General features: G+C 53.5%; 11 protein-coding genes across 11 annotated transcripts; 2 read left to right on the top strand and 9 right to left on the bottom strand.

Annotated features, from left to right (window-relative positions):
* Positions 1 to 193: 193 nt before the first annotated feature.
* Positions 194 to 2,010, bottom strand: VTJ04DRAFT_9162 (uncharacterized protein; the record flags this gene model as incomplete). Its single annotated transcript, XM_069367679.1, has 2 exons — positions 194 to 1,395; positions 1,548 to 2,010. 2 exons carry the CDS (start codon positions 2,008 to 2,010, stop codon positions 194 to 196), a joined length of 1,665 nt encoding a protein of 554 aa, XP_069215983.1.
* Positions 2,011 to 4,775: 2,765 nt separating this feature from the next.
* On the bottom strand, positions 4,776 to 6,728 carry VTJ04DRAFT_9163 (uncharacterized protein; the record flags this gene model as incomplete). The annotated part of the gene is made up of 3 exons (XM_069367680.1): positions 4,776 to 5,501; positions 5,575 to 6,322; positions 6,394 to 6,728. 3 exons carry the CDS (start codon positions 6,726 to 6,728, stop codon positions 4,776 to 4,778), a joined length of 1,809 nt encoding a protein of 602 aa, XP_069215984.1.
* Positions 6,729 to 11,732: 5,004 nt separating this feature from the next.
* On the bottom strand, positions 11,733 to 12,769 carry VTJ04DRAFT_9164 (uncharacterized protein; the record flags this gene model as incomplete). Its single annotated transcript, XM_069367681.1, has 2 exons — positions 11,733 to 11,819; positions 12,614 to 12,769. 2 exons carry the CDS (start codon positions 12,767 to 12,769, stop codon positions 11,733 to 11,735), a joined length of 243 nt encoding a protein of 80 aa, XP_069215985.1.
* A 26-nt stretch (positions 12,770 to 12,795) lies between these two features.
* VTJ04DRAFT_9165 (uncharacterized protein) lies at positions 12,796 to 13,704 on the bottom strand (the record flags this gene model as incomplete). The annotated part of the gene is made up of 4 exons (XM_069367682.1): positions 12,796 to 12,974; positions 13,052 to 13,333; positions 13,428 to 13,582; positions 13,655 to 13,704. 4 exons carry the CDS (start codon positions 13,702 to 13,704, stop codon positions 12,796 to 12,798), a joined length of 666 nt encoding a protein of 221 aa, XP_069215986.1.
* A 323-nt stretch (positions 13,705 to 14,027) lies between these two features.
* VTJ04DRAFT_9166 (uncharacterized protein) lies at positions 14,028 to 14,306 on the bottom strand (the record flags this gene model as incomplete). Its single annotated transcript, XM_069367683.1, has 1 exon — positions 14,028 to 14,306. The coding sequence occupies one exon, from the start codon at positions 14,304 to 14,306 to the stop codon at positions 14,028 to 14,030; it is 279 nt and encodes a 92-aa protein (XP_069215987.1).
* Positions 14,307 to 17,207: 2,901 nt separating this feature from the next.
* Positions 17,208 to 17,489, top strand: VTJ04DRAFT_9167 (uncharacterized protein; the record flags this gene model as incomplete). The annotated part of the gene is made up of 1 exon (XM_069367684.1): positions 17,208 to 17,489. One exon carries the CDS (start codon positions 17,208 to 17,210, stop codon positions 17,487 to 17,489), a length of 282 nt encoding a protein of 93 aa, XP_069215988.1.
* A 21-nt stretch (positions 17,490 to 17,510) lies between these two features.
* On the bottom strand, positions 17,511 to 17,887 carry VTJ04DRAFT_9168 (uncharacterized protein; the record flags this gene model as incomplete). The annotated part of the gene is made up of 2 exons (XM_069367685.1): positions 17,511 to 17,674; positions 17,740 to 17,887. 2 exons carry the CDS (start codon positions 17,885 to 17,887, stop codon positions 17,511 to 17,513), a joined length of 312 nt encoding a protein of 103 aa, XP_069215989.1.
* Positions 17,888 to 19,797: 1,910 nt separating this feature from the next.
* VTJ04DRAFT_9169 (uncharacterized protein) lies at positions 19,798 to 20,342 on the top strand (the record flags this gene model as incomplete). Its single annotated transcript, XM_069367686.1, has 3 exons — positions 19,798 to 20,010; positions 20,078 to 20,230; positions 20,298 to 20,342. The coding sequence occupies 3 exons, from the start codon at positions 19,798 to 19,800 to the stop codon at positions 20,340 to 20,342; spliced, it is 411 nt and encodes a 136-aa protein (XP_069215990.1).
* Positions 20,343 to 20,501: 159 nt separating this feature from the next.
* Positions 20,502 to 20,753, bottom strand: VTJ04DRAFT_9170 (uncharacterized protein; the record flags this gene model as incomplete). Its single annotated transcript, XM_069367688.1, has 1 exon — positions 20,502 to 20,753. The coding sequence occupies one exon, from the start codon at positions 20,751 to 20,753 to the stop codon at positions 20,502 to 20,504; it is 252 nt and encodes an 83-aa protein (XP_069215991.1).
* Positions 20,754 to 21,659: 906 nt separating this feature from the next.
* On the bottom strand, positions 21,660 to 21,887 carry VTJ04DRAFT_9171 (uncharacterized protein; the record flags this gene model as incomplete). Its single annotated transcript, XM_069367689.1, has 1 exon — positions 21,660 to 21,887. The coding sequence occupies one exon, from the start codon at positions 21,885 to 21,887 to the stop codon at positions 21,660 to 21,662; it is 228 nt and encodes a 75-aa protein (XP_069215992.1).
* A 38-nt stretch (positions 21,888 to 21,925) lies between these two features.
* On the bottom strand, positions 21,926 to 23,289 carry VTJ04DRAFT_9172 (uncharacterized protein; the record flags this gene model as incomplete). Its single annotated transcript, XM_069367690.1, has 5 exons — positions 21,926 to 22,161; positions 22,570 to 22,863; positions 22,945 to 22,975; positions 23,050 to 23,118; positions 23,215 to 23,289. The coding sequence occupies 5 exons, from the start codon at positions 23,287 to 23,289 to the stop codon at positions 21,926 to 21,928; spliced, it is 705 nt and encodes a 234-aa protein (XP_069215993.1).
* Between the last annotated feature and the right edge of the window lie 63 nt (positions 23,290 to 23,352).

Raw genomic sequence — 23,352 nt, forward strand, 5'->3', positions numbered from 1 at the left:
GCTTTGGGATGGGTTGGTTATGACTATGATATGGAATCTTCAGTCTGTCGGGCACAGACAAGCACGGTCATGGTTCATGTTTGGATGGGTTTGCCTTTGATCGTCGTTAGTTCATCAGAAGTCTATTATGTCAACGGTTATGCAATGCCATGAACAATTCCACCTTTCTCTTTTCTCGCTCAATCAGTGCCCCTCATATCCCCTCCTGCACCGCAACCGACCTCCCGTCCTTCTCATCATACCGCCCCCTGACCAAGTCCACCTCAGCCGGCTTCACAAACGGCCTCCGATACCAAATCTTATGCCCCGCCCACAGCAGCGCAAACAATATCAAACTAATATACGCCGCAAAAAAGTCACTCACGCTCCACTCAATAAACACAGTAAACCCCTGCGTGAACGTCACCAGCACGTTAAAAAACAACCCATAAATCGCCGCCCACGGCTGCAGCGGCGCCACGTACGGCAGACTCGACCTCGGCACGCCCTGCGCGCGCAGCGCCCGCATGAAGCCGATGTGCGACAGGCACGTGGTGGCCCAGGTCGTCAACCCGGCCACGCCGCTGATGTTGAGCAGCCAGTCAAACACCTTGCCGCCGCCGGCTGAGAGGTTCAAGAACCCGAGCAGGCCGAGCGACGCGGTGGCCGCCACGGCGAAGTACGGAATCCCGCGCTTGTCCGTCTTGCGAAATAGGGCCGGAGCTTGCCCCTCTTCGGCGAGGGCAACCAGCACGCGGCTGCCCGAGTAGACGTTGGAGTTGGCGGCGGAGAGCACCGCGGTGAGGAGGACCGCGTTGATGATGTCGGGCAGGACCTTGACGCCGGCACGTTGCGCGGCGATCACGAGCGGCGAGGCCGACGCGTCGTTGCCCCCGCTGCCCAGCGCCGGGTCGTTGCTCGGCACGAGCATGGTGATGAGGAACATGCTGATGACAAACAGGCTCATAATGCCCCAGTACGTCCACCGAATGGCTCTTGGGACCGTCTTTTTCGGATCGCGCGCCTCGCCCGCGCCGACGCCGACCAGCTCCGCGCCCTGGTACGCGAAACTGGCTTGAATCAGCACCGCCCAGACCCCGACAAACTTCCCCGCGGCGCCCGGGACGAGGTATTCGTGCCAGGCGCCCGGGTCGTGCCAGAAGCGGAAGCCGAGGACGCCTTCCTGGCCGACGCCCGCGGCGATGCAGATGCCGAAGAGGATGAAGCCGAGCACGGTGATGACTTTGAGGGAGGAGAGGTACATTTCGAGCTCGCCGAAGAGGCGGACGGGCAGGAAGTTGGCGAGGGTGAAGGTCGTCCAGAAGATGGCGATGATGATGCCGATGTTGAGGTTCGGTGCCCAGAAGTGCAGGATCAGGCCGGCTGCGGTGAGGGAGAGGGCAAAGGTGATGGCCCCTGGGAGGGAGGTTAGTTGGGGGGGGCTGTGGACTGGAGGAACAGAGAGGCTGTCGATCTCTTTTTGGGACGTGATAACTGTCAAGCCAGATGGAGACGAGGAGGATATCCTTTAACCTCCCTGGAGAGAGAGGCAGAGAGAAAGAACTTACAACTAAACCAATACAACCACCCCACCGCGAACCCCAAACTATCGTCCACAAACCGCGTCGCATACGCCGAGAAGGCGCCCGCCGTCGGCATGTACGTCGCCATCTCGCCAAGGCTCACCATGACGCACCACAGCACCGACCCGACAAAGACGTAGGCGATCAAGCACCCGGCCGGCCCCGCTTTCGCCAGCGCCGTGCCCATCCCCAGGAAGAAACCCGTCCCGATGGTGCCGCCGATGGCGATGAAGTTGAGGTGCCGGCCCGAGAGTTGGCGGTGGAGTTCGCCACCGCCTGTTTGCAGGGGTTGTTGTTGGTCGGGTTGGGCTGGGAAGAATGCGGACTGGTGTTTCTCGTCGATGAAAGTATGTCCCGGGGCGATGCTGCCGGTGGCGGTGATGTCGTCGTTGGAGGAGGTGCTGGTGGATATCCCCTCTTCGAGAGGGGAGGGTTTCCTGGACCGCATGGTGTTGTGAGGTGGTTGAGAGTTTGAGAGGACGGACGGTTCGGCTGCTTGGGAGAGGGGTTCTATGCTCCGCTGGTGGTGTTTATGGAAGGAGACACAAGAAGATGATGGAAGCGAACTCTGGTGACCTAAATGGGTGGGCCGATATCGCTGACTCTGGAGGTAGTTCTGTAGTCTTCCTCTTTCCCAGGGGACGCAGGACGCTACTGGTCTCCGTTTCTCCGGAGCAATTCCCAGTGGAAGTCGGGGGAGAACAGTTCAAGTGTGCGTCAGTACGGGGCGAAGAATATTCGACTGGCAACAACCAAGTCGGGGTAGAGCGGAAAGAATGGACGAGTGTAATTGAGGTCTACAAGACCTTCTCTCTCCAATTGACAGGACCCAGTCGCATGAAGTCAACGAAAAAGTCAGTCGCAAAAAAAGTCAAGCCCTCCTGTGGAGATATTCCATCTTTTCCACTTATATACATAGACTAGGTCTCCCCGGCATCGCCGTGGGCCTCGGTCTTTTTAACGGGTGGGTATGACGGGACTGCCCGATGTTGGCAGCGACGATGTGTGTGGCGTTGACAGCGGGAGCTCCCGCCAAGTCCTGTGGCGACGGAGTTGAGCGGCGACGAAAAACTCGATGTCGACGGCCTGCATCCGGTGTAACATGGAGGCAAACCTCAACACCATTTTGATGGGATGCAAAATACTCCCAGGTAGGTAAGTAAATAGACAAAATCGCAGCCCCTGGCCGTTGAACCGGGGCGCAAGTTGGTGTTTTTCTGGTGTGTTCCTGGCAACACTCCACTGCGGCTATGGAAAATCCCGGTCCAAGCCAAAGTGTAGAAACATGGATTCCACAACGAGCTGCCATCTTGTTCCTGGATTCGAGGAAAACTTGAGATGAACTGCCCGACTCGAGCTATTAGGCGGACTTACACAGCAAAAGGCTCCCGGCCACATCCATGGCCGCAGCCGTGACTTCAATACCAACCACGGAAATCAGAACTGGGGATAACTCTCCCCGCTTCTTTCCCGATTTCTTTTCTCCTCTCCAATCTACCCATCACCCTCGTTTCCATACTTCCCCTCCAAGGAGGCAAGTAAACAAACAAACTCCCCAGCAACGACACGACCCCGACATCGTCAAGACATCCAACCAGCTCCCTCGAGCAAACCCTCCTGATCCCAAGCCATCATCCACTCGCAGCAAACAAACCAACGATCCGCGACGTTTCGCTCTATTGTCGCAGGTGATCAAATGGCCTACTTCAGACAAAAGTAACGGAAACTTAGCTGTTATCACCGAGTCCCTTGACTCCATGGTCCTCCCTTGAGCCCTTGAGTTGTTGACTAACGTCAACATCGTTCCGCGGCGACGAACTCTCTGGGGAGTCAACAATCCCGGAATCCGGCCTGACACTACACCTCCATACCGACCAACCTCCCCCATCGCGGACAATGTCGCTGACAACCTTCCGTCGCGGACAATCTCCCATCGCGGATAGCACCGCAGATAGTGTTCCGTCGCTGACCCCATCGCAGACAACCCTCTATCCTCCATCATCATCCCACAACCACCACACTACCTGCCATCCCCTCCGCACTCGTCAACAACATGCCATGCCCCATCTATTCACCTCCCGAACTACCCTCGCCCAACCCTCTCCTACACTTCTTTCACTTACAACCACCACACTGCCTTCCTACCCTCCGTTCCCTTCGACCCAACGATATCCCATCTCCTTCCTATCCTCCCATCTCCCGTCTGCCGTCACCACCCGAACACTCTCTTCCCCACCCTTCTCTTCACCAATCTTTCCTCTCTCCACACTTCTTCCTCCCATCAACCTCCTCACACTTCTTCCTCCAACCAACCTTCTCTTCACCAACTCTCTCCCTTTCCACACTTCTCCACCCGCTCTTCTTTTCCCAACCTTCTCCTCACACTTCTTCTTCCCACTTCTTCTTCCAACCATTCCCTCCTCTTCCTTCCCAGGCCAGCCCAGGCCTTCCAGCAGCACAGCACAACCCCATCTGCTCCAAAGAGAGAGCCGGAGTGGACCACCTGGACCGACCGCATACCCCTCTACCTTGCCGGCGGGCGCGGAGGCTGGAAGCGGAGGGTCAGCACCCACCGCCATAGATGCTGTGCCGTCGCGGACTCGGTTGTCAATTCGCGGTTCTCACCTCACGGCTTCACCGCCATGCGGTCGCGGAGTCGTCACGGACTATGTAAGCGGACACACCCGCCGTACCTGTACTTACCAATAGCTCCCATCATGACAAAGCCTGATGGCCGATTGCTTTGCCATAAAGCTCGCTAAATCAAGCTTTTTTCTTGCCGTGCTGTGTCGTGAGGTTGGAACAATCTGACAGGAAATTGCCGAGCCCGTCAAATGTCCATCACAAAAGCGTTCACCAGAAGGTCGGGATCACATCACAGTCACCAAAAACATATCACATTGCCCCGTTGCGCGAGGCAACCAGTAGCCACTACTGCGGCTAAGAGTACAACAAGGCTGCCGCCGGCCCCGTGCCGACGGCGCCCACAAAAAGAAACTTCCCTCCCATAAATGAAAATAAAAATAAAAACAACGACAAACGAACCACACGCCACCTCCCTTGCTCCCATCCCAGCAAAGAAACCACAAAGCAACAGATTGCCCCCAAATTTCTTCACCTCCTCTCCCCCCTCCCTCCCACCTTCTCCCTTCCCCCCCAGCGTTCACTCCGGCGCTCACCCCCGGCCGCCCCCCAGCAGCTCCTCCGAGGAGCTCAAGCCGCCGAGATGGCAGCGAGCTCCACGCCCTGCTGGGCAGGGCCACCCTCACGGGAGGGAGGGCTGCTGGTGGCACTGCCCTCAGAGGGCAGTGCCGGGACGGCCACTCGGCTGCTGCCGATAGGGTTGACGCGCCCCTCGTACATGGTGTCGATCTGTTCGAGGGTGCGGTCCTTGCTCTCAATGAGCATGAAATAGACGACGCCGGCCAGGACGAAGCAGCAGCCACCAAACACCAGACCATAAAAATAGTCTATGGCATCCGTGACGAAGCGGGTGAAGAAACTCATCATGAAGTTCCAGAACCAGTTGCACGACGTGGCTACCGCCATGGCCGGGGCACGGTACTTGGCGGGGTAGAGCTCCGCAGTGACAGCCCAGACGAGAGGACCCCAGGTCATGGCGAAGGCGGCAATGAAGAAACAAGAGAAGACGATGAGGATGTTTCCAGCAGCGGGCGTCCTTGAAGGGTCGTCGTGGTCGAGCACGAAGTGGCCAACAAACGAATACACAAGGAAGCACAACATCATCACGGCAGCGCCGACGATGAGAGAGCTCCTGCGACCGCACTTCTTCACGACGTAGAGGCCACCAAAGGTGCACGCGACATTGACGGCTCCGAGAATGATCTGCGTCACGTAGCTGTTGTTGAGACCCGTGGCCTTGAAGATGGTGGTGCCGTAGTAGAAGAAGAAGTTGGCGCCCGTGAGCTGCTGACCAGACTGCAGAACAAAGAGACCTGGTCAGCCATCAAGGATCCCATAGATCAAGCCCGAGAAAGAGAGAACAACTCACCTGAAGAATGACACCCAGCACGGTCCGGTACATCATGCGCGGGCCCGTGAAGATCTCGTACCAACGAGTATCTGCGCCGGCACGCTCCTCCTCAAGCTTGGCGCGGATTTCATTGATCTGCTGATTCACCGCAGGGGCATTGGGGTCCAGACCGGCCATGCGAGCGATGGTCTTCCGGGCCTCATCTTCACGACCCTGGCGGTAGGCGAAACGAGGAGACTCGGGCAGGAAGAGAATACCAGCTCCCAGAAACAGGTGCGGGAGAAACGAAAGGCCGACAACGATGCGCCACGAGGCAGAACCCTCCATGTTGTGGGTTCCGAAGCAGACCACGTTGGCGAGCAAGATGCCGAGCGTTATGAAAAGTTGGTACATTGCGATGATGATGCCTCGGAAGCGAGCCGGTGTCGACTCGGACTGGTACATCGGGACTATCACGGAGAGCGCTCCGATACCGGCGCCGGAGACCAGACGACCAAGGGCCGGCTGGACCCAAGTTGAGGTGGACGTGATCTCAATGATGGTGCCGATCATGCAGAAGAGAGCTGAGGCCGAAATGGCGAGACGGCGTCCCATGGTGTCGGCGATGTTGCCGGCAATCAGGGCTCCAAAAAGAGAGCCGAAGGGGAGAAGACCAACGATGGCGCCCTGGCGGACGGCACTGAACTCATACTCCCCGGTGACTGGATTGTAGGTGCCGAAACGACGGCCATAGTCCGGCATGTTGAAGAAGCCAGCTACCTGACCGCTGAACGAGAGATGATGTCAGAATCAAGAAGTCACGGAGTCATCGTAAGGAAGAGGAACAGCTCTGCTCACCTGACATATCCCAGCTCCATTCCACCCATGCTGGTCACAGACGCACCCCCAATGGTGGCCATTGTTAGAACGCCTTGGTCGAAAGCAGGAGTCGTGTCCGTGACAGTCTGGACAGATCCAGCCTTAATAGATCCGCCAGCAGGTGTCTCAGACACCATGCGGTTGCCGCCAGGGGGGGCGGTATCCGCGACATTGGCATCCGCGACATTGGCATTGCCCTTGGTAGCCTTATCTGCGGCGTGGTCCGCGACCATGATACTGTCCGCAACCATGACGTTGTCGGCCATGGTGGGGACAGGCTCGATGGCGTCCTTGGACTCGTGGTGAGTGGGCATCTTGCTCAGTGAGCTGATGAGAGTGATGGTGTCAGAAGGAGTGTGTGAATTGAGGTGAAAAGGAGTGGGCAGCTTGTTATGCTGAGAGGTGTGAAGGACGTGTATGGGAATTGAGAGAGTGTCAAAAGGCTGGGATTTGTGGGAAAACGATGAAAGTGTGGTCGCTTTGTAGTTGGGGTAATCCGAAGAGTTATGGGGAGAAAAAGAAAGAGAAGAAGGGGAATTTCGTCTGAGGAGGAAAATCCGTTGTGGGATTTATAGATCGATTCAGACGAAAGATTTTCCGAGAGAGAGGGCAGGAAGGAAAGTTGAGGTGAATTCAGGAAGGAACGCAGAGAATCGGGACCAATGTCATCCGATCCGAAGAGGAAGACGGGCAGAAAACAGGAAGGAACTCACCCCAAGGCCGGGCTGGGGGAGAACATCCAGACAACGGCCGGAAGGAACACGGTCTTCATGCTGAGCACGCGGTCCCGGGACACCCTCCGGGTCGAGGCCGTGTAAGGGACTCTGTCAAGACCGAGCACTTGGACATTTTGTCGGTCCTTCCCAAAATGGAGCCTCCGAACTTGTGCCAGTGGATTGGAAAAGCTCTTAGACTGGACTAGAGCGAGTTGTGGACACTCCTCAGGCCTAGCTCCAGAGGCATCCCGCTCCCAGTCTGGAGTCTCCGGCCCCCCAGAGACTCACTCGAGCTCGACGTCATGATATCACGGCGGTTTCAACGACTGTCGTGATTTCCTTGACAACGATATTGTGACGTGGTTGTTTCCACTGGCTTGTTGTAGAAGCCAATGGCGGTGACTTGTGATAATCGGCCTATTCTCAGCAGAACCCGCGGCGTTCTTGCCGACATTGGATTTCGGTCTCTCAGAAAGAGCGGTTCCTCCAAGAGACAGTTCGGGGTTGCATTGGTGGAGCAAACCAAGCAAGTCCGCACCTGGTGTTGTTTGTTTACATTCGGAACAGGTCTCAGGGGGAGGGGCGAAACGACCTCCGTTCAACCCCAAACTCGGCGAGGAGAATCAGGAGACCCGACTGCATCGCGCTGCAAAATCTTGAAGCATTTCGTGCTGGTTTGATGTAGTGAAGGACGTCGTTCTTTCCGGCACCGGCAGCCGAAGTTTATCCGAAAGTTCCGCGCACGTGACATCGGATCGACGGCTGCCTTCAACACCTCAGATTCGAGGCAGCAGGATGGAGAGATTTCTCCGATGAAGGCAAGAGCGAGCTCAATTATTCCGCGACCACGAGGTCAGTTAATCCGCGACCTCGTGCCTGGTCGAAACTTCGACGGCGTTCCATGGCGAGGCGGCAGGACCGGCGTGCCGGGCCAGGTCGAGTCGCGGCTGAGAGACAGAAGCAAGTGCGAGAGCCTCGAAAGAGTAAGAACGAGGCGGCAAGCCGCGCCTCGAGCCACCATGTGGACGAGAAACCTGGGCGAAAGAGCAGGCAGCCATTTTGCGGTCGATAACTCGCCGATACCGGACAAGTAGGCTGTTTTTGACGGCAGTCACGCACGAGACGTCACGTCTGATCCCAGCGACACTAGAAACGCCCAGGCAGTGGGCAAGCCCGAGGCGGGAAGTGTGTTGAGAACCGAGGCGCCTCTCCCAACGGGAAGTGCGAAAGTCACCTCCACAATTCCGAGTCGAGACAGCTCGGTGACTTCCCCCGACAGGAGAACACCCTCTGCCGAGCAAGAGCCAGACTGCAGAAGTGACGTTGAGTGTGTTGGCTGCGTGAAGCACAAGTTTGACGTCACCTGTCGTGGTGTCCTCAGTGAACGCGGGGTTCATCTCATTACCCCGCAAAGGAGAGCATCTCGGAGAAGCGAGTCGAGATGCAGACCAGGCTGCCGTGTTACGAGTACTTTCGTCGGGTTGAAAGACGCGACAAAGCATTTGGCTGCAAGGGCCTGAAGTTGATGGTGAAAAGAAGTCAGTTGAAAGTGAAATTGTGAAATGGAAATGAGAAAAAAACCAAATAACGACGACAAGCCATGTGTACTTTCATATAGGAGTGAAAGTCAGCAGGCGAGGTGGTAAAAGGAAAACATTGGTTGAAAGTGAGTTGATGGCTGAAGGAAAGAAGGGAAGGAAGAAAAAAAAGGAAAAGTTTGATTGTGAGAGGGAAGACCTTAGTTGGAGGTGAGTTGTTGGTTGAAAGAAGGAAAGAAAGGAAGTGAAAGGTTGGTTGTAAGAAGGAATGAGGAAGAAAGGAAAAGGTCGGCTGTAAGAAAGAAATGCGGAAGAAAGGAAGGGTTGGTGTAAGAAGGAAAGGAGGAAGAAACTAAGCTGTGGCCGATAAAAACAAAGCCACCCCTACCACTTAGCAGGTCCGAAAGTTGAGACGAAACTTCTCAAGGTTGGGATGGAACATGTGGTGCAAGAACCTGCTCGAAGTTCGGAGGTGGGAATGGTTGGTTGAGGGTAAGGTGGTGAAATGAAAGGTTCAAGAAACCAAGCTACCTGTCCTTTCATAAAGTGGGTTGAAGGTCAATAGACTAGGTAGGGAAATAAAGGGAAAGATTGGTTGGAAGTGAGATGTTGGTTAAGAGAAGTAAAGGAAAAAGATGGTATGAAAGAGAGGAAAATGTTTGTTGAGAGAAGGAAATGGGATAAAATGTCAGTAAAAGTAACTTGTCAATCGAAAGACGGTAAGGAGAAAGGAAAAGATTGTTTGAAAGAAAGAGAGTTAGAGTAAATTTTTGGTTGAAAGCAGGAAAGGAGGAAGAAACCAACCTGCGGCTAAAGGGAGACACAAGCTACTTACCTGCTCCTTTGGAGTTCCGAATGTTGGGACGAAGCATGTGATGGAGGAGCCTGCCCGATGTTCGGAGTTAAGAAAGGTTAATTGAAAGTAAGTCGTTGGTTAAAAAAATAGAAAGGAAGAGGTTGTTGCAGAGAAGAAGGGAAGGTTGGTTAAAAGTGAGTTGCGAGTTGGAAAAAAAATGGAAAGGCGGAGGAACCCAAATTACGGTCAGGAAATGGTTGGTTGAAAGTAACAAGTTGTTGGTTGGAAGGAGGAAAGAAAGGAAAGGGTCTGTCGAAAGAGAGTTGTGTGTTGGAAGAAGGAAAAAAGGGAAAGGTTGGTTGAGAGAAGGAAAGGTGGAAGAAACTAACCTGACGACCGGAAGAATAATAACCCACCACCCTACCACTTCGAAGTTCCGAAAGTTGGGACGAAGGATGTGATACAGGACCCCACCCGAAGTTCGGAGGTGCTGAATGTGAGGTAGTGGGATGAAAGGAGGAAGAAACCAAGCCTAATGTAACTACATTCAATAGCAGGTTGAGAGTCAGCAGGCTAGGTGGGAAAGAGAGGAAAATGTTGGCTGGAAGAGAGTTGTTGGTTGAAGGAAGGAGAGGATGAAGAAGGTAAAAAGAAGGGAAAAGGTTGGTTGAGAGAAATAAAGAAAGTAAAGGTTGAAAGTGAATTGTCGGTTGAAGGAAAGGAAAAGGTTCGTTGGGAGAATGAAAGAGAGGAAAAGATTGGTTGGAAGCAAACGGTCGGTTGAAAGAAGAAAAGAAAGGAAAAGGTTGATTGGAAGGAAGAAAAGTGAGTTGTTGGTTGAAAGAAGGAAAGGAGGAATAAAGTAAACTACAACAAAAGACAATACAACTACCGTGCTGACTTACTGTTATGAAAGTTGGGATGAAGCTTCTGTACATTGGGACGAACAATGCGTTGCGGGTGCCTGAAGTTGCCAGCACGACGAAAGAAAGTCGGTTGGTGAGGTGTCAAAAGGAATCGAGGAAGAAACCAGGTCCTTAGAGGAAGAGCCGACACTGTGCTTTCATTGAGCAGGCTGAAAGTTAGGATGAAGATTTTTGCTGTAGGCGAGGTAGAAAGGAAATATGGCCGTCATTGTTTGAAAGGAAGGGAAATGAAAGAAAGAAGAAACCAAAATCCCGAGGAGAAACAAGCCGAATTTGCGATTTTTAATTAAACTAGAGTTAGGCAGAAGCATGTTGCTGGAGGCGATTGAGGTTGAACTGGGGAAGAAAGAAGTCGGTTGAGAGTGAGGGATTGAAAGTAGAGGAGGAAGAAAAGGTTGAATGTCGTAAGAGGGAAGTTGGCCGAACCCTTGTGTGACGTTGAAGAAAAGATGCCAAAGTCCTCCAAAGAAAATAAACCAGCCTTGCTACTTTTATTGCGTTGAAGGTTGGAAGGAAGCATTTGGCTCAGGTCGCTGAAACCCAATGCAGGGAAGAAAGGAGAAGTTGGTTGGCACGGTGAGGTGTTAAGAGGAAATGAGAAAGGTATCAACTCTAGGGGTAGAGTCCTTGAATCAGGCGAGTCGAAAGTTAGGATAAACCGTTTCACCGCAGGCTCCCGAGAATCGAGGTGGAAAGAAACAGCATGTTGGGTGAAAAGAAGGCATTGGCTAAAGGAACGAAGAAAAGGAAGATACCAAACTACGGGCAAAAGACAACAACCCTCCCACAGTGCCACTTCGCTGTTCTGAAAGTTGGGACAAAACATTTGTGCAGGGACCTAACGTTGCTGCGAAGACAGTTGGTTGAACGCGAGGTGCTGAAAGAGAATGGGGAACAACCCAAATCCTCGAAATATAACACGCTGCCTGTACTTTCATTGAGTCCCCAAGTTGAAAACCAGGACAAGGCGTTCCGCTACAGGGACCTAAAGTTCGAGCTGTGAAAGAAAGGAACCAGGAATCTTGACAGTGTTGGAGGCATGGAAAGTAGGAAGAAACAAAGTCGTAGTCACAAGACCACAGGACAACCTTGCTACTTTGCTACCTCCCTTGCCTTTCCACTGCCTTGAAAGTCAGAGTCAGGTAGGACGAGGCATGTCACCGCAGAAGCCTGAAGTTCAATCCGGGGAAGAAAACCCGGAATGCTTTGGTTGAGAGTGTGAAAAAGAAAGGATAATGAGAAAGAAGCCAAAAATGCGGCGGGGCCAACATGGAAGAGACAAACCAGCCAACCTTCCCAAAGCGGAAATCCACTTAGATGATCAACCAATCAAAATTCGTGATCACAGCCCCACCCGGAGACTCAGGTCGGCGGGGTCCGGACCCATGTCAAACGCGACCAACGCGCGCAGGGGACGTGTCGCGGGGCCCTGTTTCAATTAAACTTTTCGCGATCAGCAAGCGCCGCTGCGCGGGGATTTAAGGGGGACCGACCATCCCGGGACCTCTTTCTTTCTTTCTTTCTCTTTCCTCTTGTTTTTGTTTCTCTTTTCCCCCGCTTTTCTCTTGGTGTTTTTATTCTCCTTTCTCTTTCTTTCTTTCTTTGCCGTCCTTGCACTGTGTCGACGGACAACACCTCACGATCCCGGTCCCGAGATGGAAAGCAGCGTGTCCGCGGCGGCCCAGGTCGATGTCCAACGCCCAGAAGAGAGGGTTCGAGCTTGCTTGCTTGCTTCGGGAGCGCCAACCGAGTGGTTGGGACAGAGCAGATCGGGTTGACCTCGTCCGAGAAAGTTCGGTCTCATCTCCTTTCCGACTTCCTGCCCGGCCGTCAAGTGAGGTCGGATATCTCAGCGTCCATCGCAGTCTCATCGTGTTGACCCGGAGCAGGTGGTGTTTCCTGGAGGAACCTTCGAAGCCCGCCAACGGAAAGCATCGTTGCCAGTTGGCTGTGGACTGGATGCGCTTCCTAGTCTCGGACTGAGGACGGGACTCGGGTCTGAGCGTTGCACCCGGGCATCCCGCAACACGGCTTCGTCACTCGGATGGGGAAGTCCGACTCTGGGATGTCTGTGGGAGCATAACAGATGACAACCATGACAGGCTAATTCAGGACACAGGGCGATGGAACTGTCAAGTTGACAGTGAGCATCAAAGTCGGTGTTGCTCAGAGTAAAAACATACTATCGGCAAAATATCAAGCAATCGAAGGGTATTCCCACACAGCCTCCCATGCCATCCCGAGATCTCTTGTCCCAGCGAGCAAGCCATCTTCACGACCGACTATCGTCACATCATTACAATTCGAACCTCCTCCGTAGCCAAGCCCAGTCTTCCAGGACTTCCCCCGCCACCGAAAAGCACAAAATCTTCCATTCATTGCCAAACCCTCAGGATACAACCCCCTCATGGGGTAGGAGTGGGAGGCGGGGTGGGAAGCCCGCACCCGTCAGTAATCCAGATCGTCCCAAATCCAAAATACGAAATGCACTGATTCTCGCACTGCGAGGTGTGCGTCGGGCAGACGGTGGTGGTGGTCGGGAGGACGTCGACGGTGCTGCAGCCGCAATTGACCGTGGCGGGAACTGGGAGTTTTGGTCAATAACCCGCTCTTCCCGTCGTTTTCTCTTGCTTTGGCCCAGGAGGTAAGGTAGATACTTACTGTCGGCGTAGCACGTTCTCCACGACGTGCATTCAACGTCGCATCCCGTCGGCTGGTACCAAGTGACATACGGCCGGAAGCCGCAGTCGGGGGTGATGGTGACCGGGTCCGGAGTGGTGGAAGTGGGAGGCGGGGAGTCGGTGCATCCAGTCTCATAGAACGTCGCGATGCCCCAGCCCGTCTGGCACTGCGTCTCGCACTGAGACGTGTGCGTCGGGCAGAGCGTCGTCGTGGTCGGCTTGACTTGGACGCTGGAGCAGCCGCAGGGAACCGTGACGGCGGCTGGTTAGGGGGGGTTAGTCAGTTACTTGCCTCAATCTCTTTGACTCGTTCAAGTCGGTGATGGTAGTGGTGGTGGTGCTTGGATGTGACTTACCGTCGGCGATGCACGGAACGGTCGACGTGCATTCAATGTCGCACCCAGTGGGCTTGTACCAGGTCGCCTCCGGACGGAAGACACAGTTGTCGGGAGTGTCGGTGACGACGGCAGAGGAGGTCTTGGGTTTGCATGGCGAGCCCATGACAGGGGCGCTATTGATGCATTGTCAGTTTGGCTGCTCCAATGTTTTCTCCGTCGGTGAGAGGTCCAGGATGTAAACTGACAATAGGGCGGCCATGACCGCAAACGCGATCGTCCTGTGCTTGGGAGTCATGGTTGTATTATGATCCTGACTCGATGTCTCCTCGTTGAAAGTGACCGTCTTCTCACACTGATAGTTGCCGTAGTTGACAACCAAGGTAAAGCAAACCCGAGGGAACACAGGCACACTTGGCCACTTTATCAACCCTTTCCAGCACCTCGATTCCAATCCCACCTGAGCAGGGTGACCCTGCCCTTTGTATCCCTCCCAACCTCCCATCCACGCCTTGAAATCAAAGCCTAAGCCGATGGACAAGAAAAGCCAAGCGGTTCCATCCCGACCTGCCACGCTCTTCCCAGAAATCCCATTTGCGGGGATGAACGCATCCTCCGTGTTCAGCCCCGGTTGGCGCGTCGGCGCAGCAGCCGCTCTGTCGGTACCTGATCTCGCCAGTCCAACGCAGCGGTGGTCCAATCACGCCCTCCAAGCCTCTCGGCCCGTCGCGCGGATTGGTGGATGCCCGCAAGCCACGAACCGTTTCGGGCCCTCGTATTGTGCGGGTGGCTGGGGCTGCATCGCAGGCCGATGGTGGCCTTGTTTAGGTCTTTTGCTGGGATAACACGAGGTTTGGTCTGCTGAATGTCAAGGAAGGGTTGCAGCGGTGAGGGGGACATCCATGTTGGATGTTGTCAAGAGACTTTGTAGTGTCGTAGAGCCTGACTTGACTGCATGTGTTGATGTTGCAATCTCTGGGATAGGTAACTCAAAGTTCCAGTGTATTATTAAAGACATTTGGTGTGTTTTGCACTCTACTCACGACGAACATATGAACATTGTGCGTGTTGTTTGTCATTACTCAACTCGGAGGTGCCGGCACAAGCAAAGTTCCCTTGGCGGTGAAGTTTGCCTGACTCGGGCATGCGCCACTACCAAGTTTGGAAGCAAAGAGAATTCCTTTGACTCAAACTTCCAGGGTTGGCTTCGGGCTTGAGAGCCATTTCCGATCACCCAGTCCAGATGCGATATCATCTCTTCCTTCCTTGATGATGGTCCCTTGTTGTTACACACTCATAACTTGTTTGGTCAACTTGGCATTGGGTTTGATCTTGGTGGCAGGAAGCCACAGGTTTTGTTTGTTCTTGCTTCGACACGTGGTGATCCTTCGGAGAGCGGCTGAGTCGGACCAACCTCCGAAAACTTGATCAGGCTGTCAAATGCAAGACTGTCGAGCCCAAGGCTCTTACGTACTTGACATTTCGGTGAGTAGCCTGATGATGGCTGTTGGGTCTTGATTTCCTCTTGGATTGTCCCAGTGATTGCTTGCTTCGGCCATCAGGTTGAGCAGCATGCGTCTCTCTGATAAGGTTCCCTGACTTGTGAGATAGAAGTTTCGCACACACATATATATCTCATCCCAACCTCCGATTGGAACTTCTCAATGTCAAGGTTGATATTGGTCTCTCTATGTCCTGTTTTGTGGCAGTGCCCTGTTCTATTTTTGTCCTCCGTCGCCTCCCAAGCATTGGCCAAGACATCTCAAGGCACAGACCGCCAGAGCTATTAGTAACACTACCTATCGCCTTGCCCTGCTTGCCTGCTTCTCTTCTCATACGACGGCGTACACTGTGAATCAGGGAAATATGCGGAGTGTGTCTGAACTTCTGTGGTCGACATTGTGCCTCTCTCCGTGGCGCCGGGTGGTGGTGAAGTGTTGAAGAGGTTATTTCTTGATTTGCCTGAACATGCATAATTGCTCGATCTCTGGACAGACGATGAAGTCAGAATTTTTTTTTTTCATTATTATTTTTCTATTGCAGATAAAATACTGGACGTGATGTCTATTGAAACTTTGCTCAGCTGCTACTTGGGGTCATGCGTTGGGACTTCGGTCAACGAAGAGACTACACTTGCGTTCCAGCACCACATGGAGGCACACCGACACAGTTGAGGTATCATCATCAAACTCGGCCAGAATCTTTTGGGGACGGAAAAAAAACATGATGTGAATTATTACACTTGGGGTTCTTCTGATTGACGTTGTTGACTTCACGTTGCCTGCCATGCATCATGTCCAATTTTGAGTCTTGATAGTTTGCATCAGACCTTGGAGACCAGTGAAGTTTACTAGTGACGACAAAATCGTGACTGCTTGAAGAACACCGCCGATCAAAATAATGGTTTTCATAGACACATGGAGCTTGTTCTACTGGTTAATTTGGGGTTGTGTGGGTAAACACCCTAAACTCCCAACTGAACCCGAAGCTGTCTTTTTTTTCTTAATGGACACGACACAACATGTAACTCGCAACACCACACCAACACAACATACAGTAAACGGTAAATTGTTGTATGATTAAATGAAAAGCACTCACTTGTGGCGAGAAATATTTAATTGGACTTTTCAAATGGCAGATTGCCCTCGGAGACATGACGACATCACTATTAGGCACATTGCATTTTTATTTTCCCACACATTATTAAGTATTACGCAAATCAGTAGCTTCAAGCATTGGGGCACGATAAACACACTCGAACATGTCCCTATTCATACACGAGGGACAAGATATAGCTTTATAGTTGACGGGACACAAGCGGAAGACATCACATTTACATCACCTGTCATGTTGCCCTTCTCAAATCATTTAAGAGTTTAGAAACACCATAGGCGACGAGAGTCTTCCCACCACAACATCCAACACATTTATGACAACGCGATCCGGATTACAAGAAGAAATGAATTGATTCGAGTAAGAAAAATAAATAAATGTCTAACCAGAACAAACCCGGGACAGGGCTTCCAAGTCTCGGGTGAGAAACAAAGTTAAATCAACACATTCGTAAAGAAAATAACAACACAACATAACGACCCAACACCACCACCAAGCAGGTACAACAATCAAAGGCCCGACTTGATCTCGAGTCATAGGTAGTTTAATACACCAAAGAACAAACTGCTTTTCCTATAGGCACAGCTTCATCCAAAACGTATGATGGGGATTGTCTCGTTACGGATCGAATGACCATCAACCTCAACCAAGATGAATCCAGCTCAAGAACATACAAACACCCACATCATCACACATCACAGTAGCGACGAAACAGATGTAATATTCCGTGGATAGAGACAAAAGCCGACGAAATGAATTGTTTATTCCATGCAATGTTAGTTTTTTTTATCCACATCTGTGAATTACCACCAAGTAGTTCCGTTCATCTTCGCAGTGCCATGTCCATAGACAACACAAAACAGCTTGTGTAGCATGCCTAATCACAATGTCTCAGCACAGCCAGCTCGTGGGTGTGGCATAACATGATAAGCATGTACGGTGTAGGAAGTCAACCTCGAGACAACGCCACAGCGGACATCAAGAATAGTAACCAAGACTGCAGTTCGAGTATATCATATGGCGGCACGGCATCACAACGGACGGGAGAACAGGCAGCCATCATACCGACGAGTCACGAGCAGACTTGTCATCGACAGAGGCGGGAAAACATCAACCCGAACCACCGAGTGTGACGCGTAACACGCGCTCGGCCAACATAAACACAAACGCGTCACACAAAAAGGCATCATGAACCCGACAAGTTTTCGATCAAGACACTCCCCGCCACAGAGGCAGCTCGCGTCGATTATGCATTTGGTATGTGTCCTCCGATCGCCACCACCCAGATCCCATCATCCTATGATACACAGCGGCAGAATCCATCCATCCATTCCGTTCCGCGTGGCCTTGTTATTGTGTGAACAGAAAAACAAACCCGTTTGCCCGACCCAAAGTTGTGAAAAACACCCGCACAGCCCAACCATAACCGAGAGAAAACTGGAAAAGAAACACGCCCAAACAAAGTCGTAAACTTCGTCAGCCCGGGACCGTTTAGCCACCGAAGCCGTAGAGGGTGCGGCCTTGCCGCTTGAGAGCGTAGACGACGTCGAGAGAGGTGACGGTCTTGCGCTTGGCGTGCTCGGTGTAGGTGACAGCGTCACGGATGACGCCCTCGAGGAAGGACTTGAGGACGGAGCGGGTCTCCTCATAGATCACTAGAGTAGAACGCGTTAGTGTTTGATCGTTGGAAGATCGAGAAGCGTTGTTCGAGGTCACGTACTGGCAGAGATACGCTTGACACCGCCACGACGCGCCAGACGGCGGATGGCGGGCTTGGTGATGCCCTGAATGTTGTCGCGAAGAATCTTGCGGTGGCGCTTGGCGCCGCCCTTGCCGAGGCCCTTGCCGCCCTTGCCGCGTCCAGTCATGTTGACAGATGTGGTATCGAAAAAGTCTTGAGATGGGTGTGGGTGGTGAAGATGGTTGTGGAAGTTGGAGATGTGGTGGTGGAAGAAGGGAAAGTTGGTCGAACGTGGGGAAGAAGGACGGGGTTTAAATGCGGCGACACGCGGGAAGCGGCATCAGCATCACACGCGCATGCGGCGCAAATCAGATCAGCCCGCCAAGACCCAAATCAGAAGCAGCCTTGCCTTGTGGGCCGAATTTTGCTTGGCTGGGCTGTGGTGGGTCTTTGTTATTTTTTGACGCGAGGTACGGCCCCCTGCAACTGACCTGCCGGAGTGCAAGCTGCGCTTTTGCCCGCTGATTCGGAACGCGAAAATGTGGGGCAAAACCTTAAACAACGTTCCCATTTTTTGACCTCCCAAAACGCGTGCCGATTTTTGACTGGCTGTGATTTTGAGAAGCGGGCATTTTTGCCCGAGAAAAAAAGGAGAGGCAAAATCGGAGCTAACCGGATTGGATTGATCCGATCCGGAGGGCCCGAAGCAGACACTCACACACACTCTCTCTCCGGGCCGAGCCCCTCCCTCCTCGCCATCAGATCAGAGATCGGGTCCGTGTCCCGCTGTGTTCTCCGTGTCACTTCACCCTGCCATTCTGCCCGATAACTTGGGAGAATCCCATCCGGGCATCATGACTCTGCCGTTGCATCACCGGCTCCGCAGGCATTCGGCGGGGTACGTACTGCCGAGGTGGGCTGCCTGCCTTGCCTCGCCTTGCCTTGGCTTGGTCCAACAGGACGGGATCCGGCTTGCCGGTTTGGGCTCGTGGTGTTGAACTGAGAAATGGAGATGCCAGTCCATGGAGGTCAGATTGATGTTGACGGGGTGAGGGTGGTGGTTGCTCGTAGACTCTGTATCTGACCAACAGACTGTCCACCATGATGTTTGCCACTTGCCTCTTGCCTCTGTGCCTCGCCTACGTAGAATCACCGTGTCTCTTCAACGGAAGGATCAAGACTGGATTCGGAGAATCTTGATTGCTTGCTACGTAGTGTCTGCCGTGACTCTTCATCTGTCTGTTTCTCCGAGTTCCATTGGAGGTTCCTTGTGGATGTCTTCTCGAAGTTGGTGACCGTGATGATGTCCCCCTCCCCGACTGCCCGTGACATGATTGACATGATGTTTCAGCGACAAGATTGATGCATCTCTCCGCCCAGCCTTCCATGCCCCAAGGCTCCAGCTTCCAACCATCTCCATTCCCATCCGGCATGTCAAAGAACATCCCGTGGCGGGTGGTTTTCACTCTGCGCTGTCCGATGTCCAGGCCGGGTTCCACGAATCTGAGATCCGGGGTACGTACTCTGGATCGCTGCAGATTCCATGACGTGGTTGGCTGCCGGCAGACTGGGTTCACTCGACTGCGGCAAGACAGGGCAAGGTGAGCCCGTTCCCGCAGACTTGCCCCACCAATCCCGCGGGCCCGTGGACATCGGTGGACGCATGGACCAGCGGGTGGCTCGAGCCGGGGGGATGGCGATTTTGGACCAATGGAAAATCAGTGCATGCAAGCAGGTCCAAATGCGCAGCCAAATTCCCGGCCAAAACAGGCGCGCTTTCGCTTGCGGAATCAGGGCCATTTCTGCTTTGCAACAGACCCCGGTTTCTCGCAAAAAAAGGCGGCCCCAAATCAGTGCCAAAATCCGCCCTCTCTTTTCTGAATCAGCCGGCAACGTGACCGCTCCCCGCCCACCTACTTAAACCCCCAACCCCCACCACTTTCCTTTCCCCTTTCAACTCACTCCCACCATCCACATCTGCGCAATCCACCACTCCACCCAACAACAACCCATCCTCATCAAACTTCCATCAAACCCATCGCGGTTTTATCATCAACTCAACCCAACTTCCATCACTTATCATCTACAACCATCACAATGGCTCGCACCAAGCAGACCGCCCGCAAGTCCACCGGTGGCAAGGCCCCGCGCAAGCAGCTCGCCTCCAAGGCTGCCCGCAAGTCGGCCCCCTCGACCGGCGGTGTCAAGAAGCCCCACCGCTACAAGCCCGGTACCGTCGCTCTTCGTGAGATTCGTCGCTACCAGAAGTCGACTGAGCTTCTGATCCGCAAGCTCCCCTTCCAGCGTCTGGTAAGTCGCCATCGCCAACGCGTCGCGTCGCTGACACGAAATGACTAACGCGCCCTCCCCTCTCCAGGTCCGCGAAATCGCTCAGGACTTCAAGTCCGACCTTCGCTTCCAGAGCTCGGCCATCGGCGCCCTCCAGGAGTCGGTCGAGTCCTATCTCGTCTCCCTCTTCGAGGACACCAACCTCTGCGCCATCCACGCCAAGCGCGTCACCATCCAATCCGTACGTTTCCACCCCACCCCCACCCGCCTTGACACGTCACGATACAGCATGCTAACAAACTCTGCAGAAGGACATCCAGCTTGCCCGCCGTCTCCGCGGTGAGCGCAACTAGAGGACTTCATTTTTCGGGTCTTTGCTAGTTTTTCTACTGGGTGGTTTTGGGTCGGTGGTTATGACATTCCTGTTTTCTCAAGCAAACATTTGGGACGCTTTGTGATGGATGGGTGAAGGGGGTTTTCGTTCACGGTAACAACAAGGGGACACTACGGCGTTATTTGCGATGGGTTTTCTCTATCTCTTGCGCGGGTTGTACATTACAGGGCGGCCATGAAAGGGTGCTGCTAATACCGACGCTGGGTTTATGATCATGAGTTTTCTGGTGCAGCGGAGTGGCTGAGACAGTGACAGCGTGAAGTGAATGGAACCGCAGCGTTGACTTGTGCATGATGTGGTCGAACGCGACCGTGTTTGTGTTTTTGTGTGCCTTGTGATGGCGCGACTGACGCGCGGTCCCCCCCGCCATGGTGATCAAAACAGATCCGCGTCGCGATGCTGGTGTGGTGGTACTCGCCTCCGGTGGAGATGCCTCGCCACATCGCCATCAGTCATTGCTGGGTTCCGGGGTCCAGGTTCCTCCGACTTCGACAGCCCACTCTTCCATCGTCCATCTCCGTCTGAGCCCAAGCCTTCCATATTATGACATGGCTTGCTTCATGTGATGATGAATGTGTGTCTCAGTTGGAGGAATCATTCAAGACATGGGAGCAGGATATTCTCATTCCGAGTTGAGATGACTCAGAGAGAGAAAAAGCGTGTTGACACGTCACGATGCAGTGGTGTGGACACTGTCATGATGTTCAGTGACTAGGTACTTGGGTGGTGATGTAATGAAGGCATGTAAACAAGGACATCTACCTGTTTAAATCCAAGGCGGGCTTGTTTGTCTGGTCAAGGATCTAGGTATGTAGGTCGGTGATGGTGATAGTGGTGGCGGTGTCCTTGTCCTCTCCCCTCTGTCGGTTGTCATCCATCCTTCCTCCCCTCCCGTTTCTCCTCTTGGTGTCCTGTCCTTCTGCGGCTTAAGAGGTGATATTTGGATCATGCCATGTCGACTTGGCCTTGTGCTGGCTCTTCCTAGGTCCAGGGGAGGTAGCACTGGTAGTGTTTGTGCGGGAGATTGGGTTCAACATGAATGCTTGATACTCTCTGGATGTCGTGTTCCTTTCTCGGGTTGATGAGCGGTTTGGCTTGGTGTGGGTAGGTGGGTAGGGAGAGGGCTGGTTGTGATGCCCGGGATGTTGGGCAGAGCAACGAGACGAGAGTGAAGACGGTTAGGTGGTTACCTGAGGTCAAGTAGGTTAGGTAGGAAGATGTCGAGTTTGACAGGGTCAAACAACTCTTCACGGTGAGGGGAGGGAGTTCAGGTAGTTCAGCGTGGCTTGTTTGGGTGTTTCGATTCGAGATGAAGATGGGAGAGTCTGGGATGGAGAGGGGAGAAACCGTCCATTATCATCAACGTCATCGTCATAATCGCCGTGGTTGTCAGGATGTTAAGCGCATAATACATCATATCAATCGCCGGAAACCTCCCAAACAGAAACCCAATATACCTGGGCCAGGTAGGTAGGTACTCATCCCTCGCAACCCAACCGTCCATTCAATCCTCCCTGTCCTGAACCATTTACCCAAGCAACCTCACAAAACAGCCCTCCACCCCTTCTCTCCCTTCTCAGCAGCAGCAGCGCCCTCGGGCCTCTCCAGCCCCAAAAACTGCGCCACCCGCCCCAGGTGGTCGACGCCAAAGAAACCCTCCGTCTCACCGGCCGCGTTGGTGCACACCATCCACGGCAGGCCGAACCCGCCGTCGGCAAAGGCCGCGTCCGTGTTGGCGATGAGGAGCTGTTTGCCCCGTGTAGGGAGGGCGGCGAGGACTGTGTGGTCGGGAAGGAAGATGGGTTAGTTGGTCAGTCAATTTTGGGGTTGAACAGGGTATAAATATGAAAGTTTTGAGTGTTGAGGAAGGCTGGAAGTGGAGGTATGAAGGAACAAAATAGTGGTGTTGTTGTTCTGTTGGGGAAGAGAGGGGCAGGCAGGTGAATGATTACTGATCACCGCCTGTTTGGTCGTTCGGATGTAAGAGGGAACGTTGTATTCCCTCGGCCCGCGTCGACTCGGAAGCAAGCCAGACGGGCCTCCTCATCTAACAGGTCGGAAGATCTGTGTACCCCCTCCCCAAAGAAAAATAATGAAAGAAAGAACCAAAACGATAAACAAGCATTACGTAGTAATGCGCAGCCAAGGGGAGGAAACATCGAAAAGAAAAAAAAAGACAAACCCACCTCTCTCCGCCTCCACCTCGCCAAACAACCCCGCCAAAACCTCCTTCATCACCTCCGGCTTATGCACTGCCTCTCCCCTGCCCCAGTGGCGGGCATAGAACTCATCCAGCGCTTTGACGAGTTTCGTCTGGCCCTGGTCCCCGCCCGCCGCGGCGTCCTCGTCGGCCAGCACCGACAGCGCGCGCTGCAGCGGCAGGGTGGGCGCGGGGAAGTCGGCGGGCGGGTCGCGGACCATGGGCACGTTGAAGAGCGCGGCCCAGCGCTGGCGTTCTTTGGCAATGTATTCGGCTTTGTCTGTTTGTAAACGAGGGTATGTCAGTGCCTGCCTTAAGTGGGAGAGATGAGGGGTATGGGGTGAGGTGGTGGGTGGTGTACTCTTGACGCCGACGGGGGCGGAGTTACCGCACTGTTGGATGGGAAGAGTCTGTCAGTAACTGGAGAACAAGGAACATACTTCAGGATAGTGTAAGCAAAACTCACCTTGTGCAACAGCCCTCCCAAAAAGATGGGCACATATGTCACATCACAAGCCTTGAAGACCTCATGGTTCTGTAAAGCGTCAGCTTCCGTGCTCACTAACATGTCTTCTTTTCTTCTTCGTTTCCACAAGTAAACTCCAACCAAACACATAGGTCAGGTACATACCCTCAAGATGTAATACGCGAGATACGCGAACGGGCTCACAACGTCCACATACAACTTGACCTTCGGACGCGCCATGTTGACAGTCGCGCTCACACTAACAGACGTGGAAATAGCCCTTGCAGCCCTAGCAGCAGCGGT

Source organism: Mycothermus thermophilus (genome assembly GCF_041956435.1).
Source record: "Mycothermus thermophilus strain CBS 625.91 unplaced genomic scaffold VTJ04scaffold_6, whole genome shotgun sequence".
Classification (NCBI taxonomy): Eukaryota; Fungi; Ascomycota; class Sordariomycetes; order Sordariales; family Chaetomiaceae; genus Mycothermus; species Mycothermus thermophilus.